The 7472-nt window shown below is 49.7% G+C and overlaps 1 protein-coding gene across 1 annotated transcript; it reads right to left on the reverse strand.

Annotated features, from left to right (window-relative positions):
- Window positions 1-2977: 2977 nt before the first annotated feature.
- On the reverse strand, window positions 2978-6569 carry LOC142910756 (beta-1,4-galactosyltransferase galt-1-like). Its single transcript, XM_076060152.1, has 2 exons — window positions 5989-6569; window positions 2978-4826 (listed from the first exon to the last, which is right to left on the reverse strand). The coding sequence occupies exon 2, from the start codon at window positions 4740-4742 to the stop codon at window positions 3363-3365; it is 1380 nt and encodes a 459-aa protein (XP_075916267.1). The 5' UTR covers window positions 4743-4826; window positions 5989-6569; the 3' UTR covers window positions 2978-3362.
- Window positions 6570-7472: the final 903 nt, after the last annotated feature.

Below are 7472 nucleotides of genomic sequence, written 5' to 3' on the forward strand. Positions count from 1 at the left end.
CAGTCCCAGACCACACCAAGGCAACACGCAGTCATTTAATTAAATGTTCTGATCTGTGTTCTCACTTTACTGCTTCCTAACTTGTATTCTCCTGCAAGAGATGATGACATTCTAACCTGCAACTTTCATCAGCTAGCTGAGACCAGGCCACTGTGGCTTTGAATGGTGTCCTAGATGGACACCCACTACCGGAGTGGAAAATGTTACAAATGTCAAGCATATGGTCAGCGGGCAGATCACCTCAACGGTAGGTCCTGGTGTCAAGGACATGGGCTCGCATTCGGTGTTCTGTTACTATATAGTCCAGCAGATGTTCCTGCCTGGACCCAGTGTGCATCCATGATGCTGTGTGGATGCGCCGATGCCGGAACAGCGTGTTGGTAAGCCCAATGTGCTGCATAGAAGTTTAGCAGCCTCCTACCGTTGTTATTGAGCTGTTCTGACCGATGCCTTCCAATCACTCTGGCCCAGGTGCCAGTGTCATGACCTACTCAGGCATTAAAGTCACCCGACAGGATGACTCCATCCCAAGGGGCGACTTTAGCTAGTACTTGTGACAGGTCATAGAAGGCATCTGACTCACCGGCCTTGCCACCATCCCTCCACTGGTGTTAATACCATTACCATTCCTCGCATTTTGTTTATGGGAAGGCCAGACCATAGAAGCCTGGGACTTACAGTTTCCTAAACCTCAGCGCCATGCTCCCACACCTGTTGTATATATGCCTCTTCCAAAAAAATGTTATTGTGTAATTTTGTCTATTTTTTACATCATGGCTCCTTGGAGACAAATATGCGTTCCCTGCATGCTGAAGCTTGGGAAAACCAGATGACGAAGCCAAAATAGCACTAAAATGAGAAATGGGTAAACAATACAAGAGACATTGATCAGATGGGCATGATGAGAATAACCAGAGCTGAGGAGGGCCTTAAAGTCGTCAAATATTTTGCTTCTCAGGAATACACCTAACTCATGTAGCAAAAGGTGAAACGTTAATGAAAGGCCATAAAGGAATAACTCTTCCATGGGCAAGGAGTGACTCAGGGAATTTCTGAGAGAGCAAGGGAGGACCCATGGCAAAACACCATAAACTCACTGCACCCGAGGGCAAACACAGGGCAAAGAGACGAGAATGTCCCTTGCTGTTTCACTCTCTGAATTAACAAACCCGAGTGCCTGGAAAGTTGAAACGTAAAATTGCCAACCGCTGCAAATGCATATTGTTAAACGTCATGATTTTAAATGTTAACTTTTGTGAAAGGATATATTGTTACATGACAATACAGAAGGTTTTGAATACGACTAGTTGCATGTTTTATTAACATCCACTTATCAATATGTAATCAGCGTCTCCGACATGGGTTAAAACTTCAGTTGTATTTATTCTCAAGTTGCAGTACAGCAGGTGTCTCCCTTCGCGGCTGGCTTCTCTCTTGCTCTCGGGACGGCGGCGCACGCTTTGCCTCCCGCCGCCATGGCACTCGCTCTTTCTCCGCCTCGCCGCTGGCTGACGGCGTGTCGGAGAGAGGGGAGGCTCAGCTGGTGGAGCCCGCCACGTGGCCGATGGGTGGTAGCGCAGGTGGTGACGACGTTCGGACCCGGGCTCTTCACACCGACGACCCAGAGTCCTCTGCTGCTTCTGCTTATATCCCTCTCGGCGGTGCTAAGCTCCGCCTCTAGCCACGCCCCTCTCGGAACATTTTAGAGGGCTCTCGAGGCTTCCCGATGGCTCTACCCATTTACCTTTCACCCAGATGGGATCCCCCTTACTGATTGGATGTGAGACAACATAGCACGTGTCTGCAATAACCCCCCGGTCGTCCTGTAGGTGGCGCACTCTCACTACAAATATATAAGTGCCATGATATCTGGGTTAAGCATATAAACTTGTTAACGATTTATGGAAGTTTTGTATTGAAGTATTCTACCAAAGGATCATCCCTAAGATAAACACGTACAAATTACATATATTATCCACTCTCACTCACTCTTCTCCTCACCATCCTCCTGTCACTCACCCTTCTCCTGTCACTCTTCTCCTGTCACTCACCCTTCTCCTCACTCTCACCATTCTCACTGTCACCCTTCTCACTCTCACTCACCCTTCTCCTCACTCTCACTCACCCTTCTCCTCACTCTCACCATTCTCAATCACCCTTCTGCTCACTCACTCTCACCCTTCTCACTCTCACTCACCCTTCTCCTGTCACCTGTCTCCTCACCCATCTCCCTCAGGGCAGCAGCGGCCCGAGCACGGCTCTGCCTCAGGGCAGCATCGGGGGGCGTACATGTTTGGGAGGGGCTCATCTCTGCTTGGATGGTTGCTCGCGGTCACGTGACACACTTAAACCAATCCGGGGGCGTACATGTTTGGGGGGGGCGCACCTCTGGTTGGCTGCTTGCTCGGGGTCACGTGACGCACTTAAACCAATCCGGGGGCGTTAATCACAGTCAGAATGACAGGACAGATCTGTGATATTATATATGTAGATAAAGAATAGTAATAGCATTTTGCTGTATATGTTTAAAACTGGTTTGCAAGATTGATAATACGTGATAATGATGATTTCTGCTGAATAATCCATCGTGAAACTATCTAATGCAACAATTCAGAAATGTCAACTCCATGTATTGTTTAGGAATACATTAACATGGCTTTATAATTTGAAATGAGTTGTATGTATCAACAGCTGGTGTTGTTACATATTCAAATACACAACTATATACATTTGGATGTATAAATATATTCCTACTGAATCTATTATAATGTTTAATGTGAGTCTTTACTAGCTCATTTGGCCCAAAACACACCTGTCATTCAAATTATCACTCAAATTAAAAGTTTAATATCGTATGTACATTTTTTTTTTCTCACCACAGGATTTACTTTTTAAAATCCTGCCACCATCCTCTGGGATTTGACTATCCTCCGTGGACACGAGTCATGAAAACAATAAGCTCATTAGAGACTGGTAGTACATGCACACTGAACATTTATTTAAATCAATTTGTGCCACATTTTAAATGTTTTAACCTGAAAACATTTCGAGTGGTACTCCCAAAAGCAATAGAAATAATTAGGATTGGTTTAAAATAAACCAATGTTAACTTCCCTAGCTTCCATAAGACATACCAATACAACCCCTATTGTGCCCTGGTGGATTAAAATGCAGAAAAAAATTGAAGATAACAAATTTTAACTGTAAACGCAATCATAAGATTAGCAAATAAATATGTCCCATACATTGACCACATTCGCAAACGGAAAACTCACAAACACCGGTGTTTAACTTAAATTGCAAGACCGCAAAAAACGCAAGACGACAATCAACGCCGCCGCCGCCACCGCCGCCCGTTGTGCCTACTCATTCCAGAAGACCCTGTTGAGGACCTTGTTGACATTTCTGATCAGAGTGGCATTGTATCTCCACAGCGTGAGGTCCACGACCAGCGAGTCGAGCGGCAGGTCGGGCTGCTTGGGCGATCGGTAGTGGTGCGTGATCGCGATGTCTCCGGGCACCGTCTGCGAGATGCCCAGCGCGTTGAGCGTACTGTGCACCGACGTCTGCAGCACCGCGCGTGGGTTCAGGATCATCTTGGTCGGGTTGAAGACCTCTGGCTGGTTTGGCTCCCGTCTAATGTGGCGCATGATGTTGACGCCCGGGATGGCGTTCCACGCTTGGAACTTCGACCCAAACTCTTCCGATACCGTGTAGGGAAACACGTGGTTTTCGAATGTGTAAATGTCAGCGCCGTACTTGTCGTTCAAGTACCGCATGAGGTCCTTCCAGTTTGTGTGCTTCAAAGGGATGATCACTTCGTCGATGTCCGTGAGGACCAGGTAGCGCGTGCTGTACATGTGCCGATACACGCAGTCGTTCAGCGCCGCTATCTGGCCATAGTAGTGCAGCTCGCCTGGGTGCTCGGGGTAGTGCCACCCTCTGGACACCCGCACGTAGTCCGTGATGGGCCACTGAACGACCTCGACGAGGCCGGTCTTGATGTAGTAGAGGAGCACTTTGTTCGGCTCAGAGCTGCAGCTCGTGTTGTATACCGTCACGCGGCCCGCACCCAGGATGCGGTACATTTCGATCGCCTGCACGAACTGCAGGACGTTGCCGTAGTTCCCGAAGAGCGTGGAGATGCAGACGCTGAATTCCTGTGTGAAGGTGGGGGGCATGTAGAGCCGATTTCGCACGGGCATGAAGACCCACTCGGCCTCCTCCTCGTCCGGTATTGTGCGCATGCGCTGGACGGACACGTGTCCCGGCTCGCAGTCCAGCGGCTCCGTGCACAGGAAGTCGGCCGTGCCGTACGGGAAGTCAAAGTGATCCGAGTGGACGTAGGCGCTGGCGGTGACCGTCAGGATCTCCGAGTGCCCTCGGCAGCAGAAGTGGCACGAGAGCACGTCCGGCTCATACCGGTTGGCGATGCCGATGATGCGTGTGCTCTGACCGGCCTCGCGCTGGTCGTGGTACGCCGACACCAAGAATATCTTGGTGTCGCGCACGCGCATCATCGACGTGTTCTGCAGCGCTCCCCGTTGCCCGCACAGTGTCGCGTGGTTGATCTTATCGGAAGCAGACCCCGGCTTTGGCCTGAAGACGGACGAGTTGCCGAGTGCATCGAGGTCGCGACCGAGGAAGCCCGTCCAGCTGTACATGTACCAGACGCTCAGCAGCAATGAGATGCTGAGCAGCAGCAGCGAGAGGAACAGGACCGGGAGGCGTAGCTTCATCATCTTTCGAGGCGAGCAAGGAGACAAGACGTCTGGATCAAATCTCTAGACCGCCGTCTCAGGACGAAAAGTCTGATATCGCTCGGCCTGTGATTACATTTACGTAAAAACACACACACAGAGAGCTTCGCGTTAAAAATGCACAACACTTTACACAATTCCATTTCAGGTAAACCTCACAGAAAAACAAAAGCTCTCCAAAATCAAAAGACTGTATTGGCCTCAGGGCGGATATGTACAGGTACAACTCTCTGCAAGTGAATGCAATATTTGACGCTTGTGTTGCGCCCGAAACGTCGTGATTTAATTTAGTTGTTTTTATTTTTGTTTTATTTTATTTTTACATACGTGACTTTACCGAAAGAACCAAAGAGTAACCATACGATAACCTGGATATAAGCATTAAATGTATTGCTAAACAATACGCTCCCAGCAGCACTGATCCTGCAGCTGTCAGAACGGTGAAATTGTTTTTTATTTCTCTCAATTTCAACAGATGATCTAAATAGTCGTGGCCAATAATAATTCGTTTTAAGCAAACATCAACATATTTCTTTGGTGTTATTTTAGTCTTAATACTGGCCAATACTAATTATAAAATCTATTTAAATTGAGAGAAATACAAAATATTGTCAACCAATTACACAGCCACCACCACAACCAGAGCCGCAACCACCACCACCACCACAGCCACCACCACCACAACCAGAGCCACCACCACCACAGCCACTACAACCACCACCACCACAGCCACCACCACAACCACCACCACCACAGCCACCACAGCCACCACCACAGCCACCACAGCCACCACCACCACAGCCACCACCACAGCCACCACCACCACCATAGCCACCACCACAGCCACCACAACCACCACCACCACAGCCACCACAGCCACCACCACAACCACCACAGCCACCACCACAGCCACCACAACCACCACCACCACAGCCACCACCACAGCTACCACAACCACCACCATAGCCACCACAACCACCACCACCACAACCAGAGCCACAACCACCACCACCACAACCACCACCATAGCCACCACAACCACCACCATAGCCACCACCACCACCACAACCACTACAACCACCACTACGACAACCACCACCATAGCCACCACTACCACCACCACAGCCACCACCACAACCACCACCATAGCCACCACAACCACAACTACCACCACCACAACCACCACCATAGCCAGCACTAACACGACCCCAGGCCGCCACCACCGCACCTGCCAGTCGAGGGCGCTGTGCTCCTCCTGCTGCTGTTCCTCTCCGTAGAAGCGCCGCTTCGCGTCGCCCTTCGGCTCGCACGCGAAGCTCAATGCAGCCCGCGGGCACCGGCGGCAGCAGCAGCACAGAGGGCAGCAGCAGTAGCAGAGGGCAGCAGTAGCAGAGGGCAGCAGTAGCAACAGAGGGCAGCAGTACAGAGGGCAGCAGCAGCAGAGGGCAGCAGTAGCAGAGGGCAGCAGCAGCAGCACAGAGGGCAGCAGCAGCAGAGGGCAGCAGTAGCAGAGGGCAGCAGTAGCAACAGAGGGCAGCAGCACAGAGGGCAGCAGCAGAGGGCAGCAGCAGTAGCAGCAGAGGGCAGCAGCAGTAGCAGCAGCAGAGGGCAGCAGCAACAGAGGGCAGCAGCAGCAGAGGGCAGCAGCAGCAGCAGAGGGCAGCAGCAGTAGCAGAGGGCAGCAGCAGAGGGAAGGGCCGTACCCGATTCAAGAGCTGAATGGCTCACAGGGTTATACCAAATACATGGAACTGAACTGGGCCGCGTTGCCGCCAGCACCACGTGCTTCCTGCTGACCTCTGACCCCGCCGCGCGCTTCCTGCTGACCTCTGACCCCGCCGCGCGCTTCCTGCCGACCTCTGACCCCGCACTTGAACCACGACCCCGCCGATCTATGGCTGATTGTGTTAAGTTATATAAAACATAAATATACCATATACACTTCGTATTCACAATGTACAGCTAAAGTTGACAGTGTAAATGTATTACAATATTCTTGGTTCTTTGCGGTAAAGTCAGGAAGATAGAAAATAAAAATAATAAAATAACATTTTCAAATAAAAATAATAAATTGAACATTAAAAATAATAAAATCATAAAAGCGATGGTTTCTGCCTGTAAATTTTGCGTGCAAACAGTTGCTGAATAGAGGCCCAACACGCGAGGCGGCCAGGCACAAACAGCACTCTGATGGGAGCTGTGGTTGATGGGAGTGGAACGCGGTTCTTGATCTGAGCCAGAGTCATGATTTGTTGTACGTGCACGTGTGACATTCAAGGCAGGGGTAAGCCTGTGGTCACAATCCTGCCTTGTGCTCAAAATGTCAATGAGCCAGCAACAAACAGTGCAAAAGAGAAGCGTCAACACACTTCCTGCAATAAGCAAGGTAATAAGAACTTAATAAAAGTGACGAGGGGTATTTTATGTTTATATTTGGTGTTTGCAGTTTCTCCCCGTGGTCCGGATTTCCCTCCGCATTTTTGAAACATGCATTTGGAATATTTGGCTGCTATAAATGTCCACCACACACAACATAAGCACACTTCACTGAGCTATAATGTGTGGCCAGGTTGCTCGCTTCTGACAAAAATATCTGCCTGTGTGTAGCTCAGTGGGACCTTTCCTGGTGAAATGAAAAATAGTTCAGAGTTTAGTTTTTGTTTATTTCAAAGTCGAGCAGTGGGAGGAAAGAAGGAGAGAAAGAGAGGACTG

The sequence above is a fragment of the Petromyzon marinus genome, unplaced genomic scaffold (assembly GCF_048934315.1).
Source record: "Petromyzon marinus isolate PM22_M1 ecotype Great Lakes invasive population unplaced genomic scaffold, UKy_Petmar_22M1.pri1.0 PM_G_Scaffold_153, whole genome shotgun sequence".
Taxonomy (NCBI): Eukaryota; Metazoa; Chordata; class Hyperoartia; order Petromyzontiformes; family Petromyzontidae; genus Petromyzon; species Petromyzon marinus.

Bases quoted from the DNA above. Each gene is read 5' to 3' on its own strand.
- LOC142910756 (XM_076060152.1), bottom strand. From the start codon at position 4,742: ATGATGAAGCTACGCCTCCCGGTCCTGTTCCTCTCGCTGCTGCTGCTC.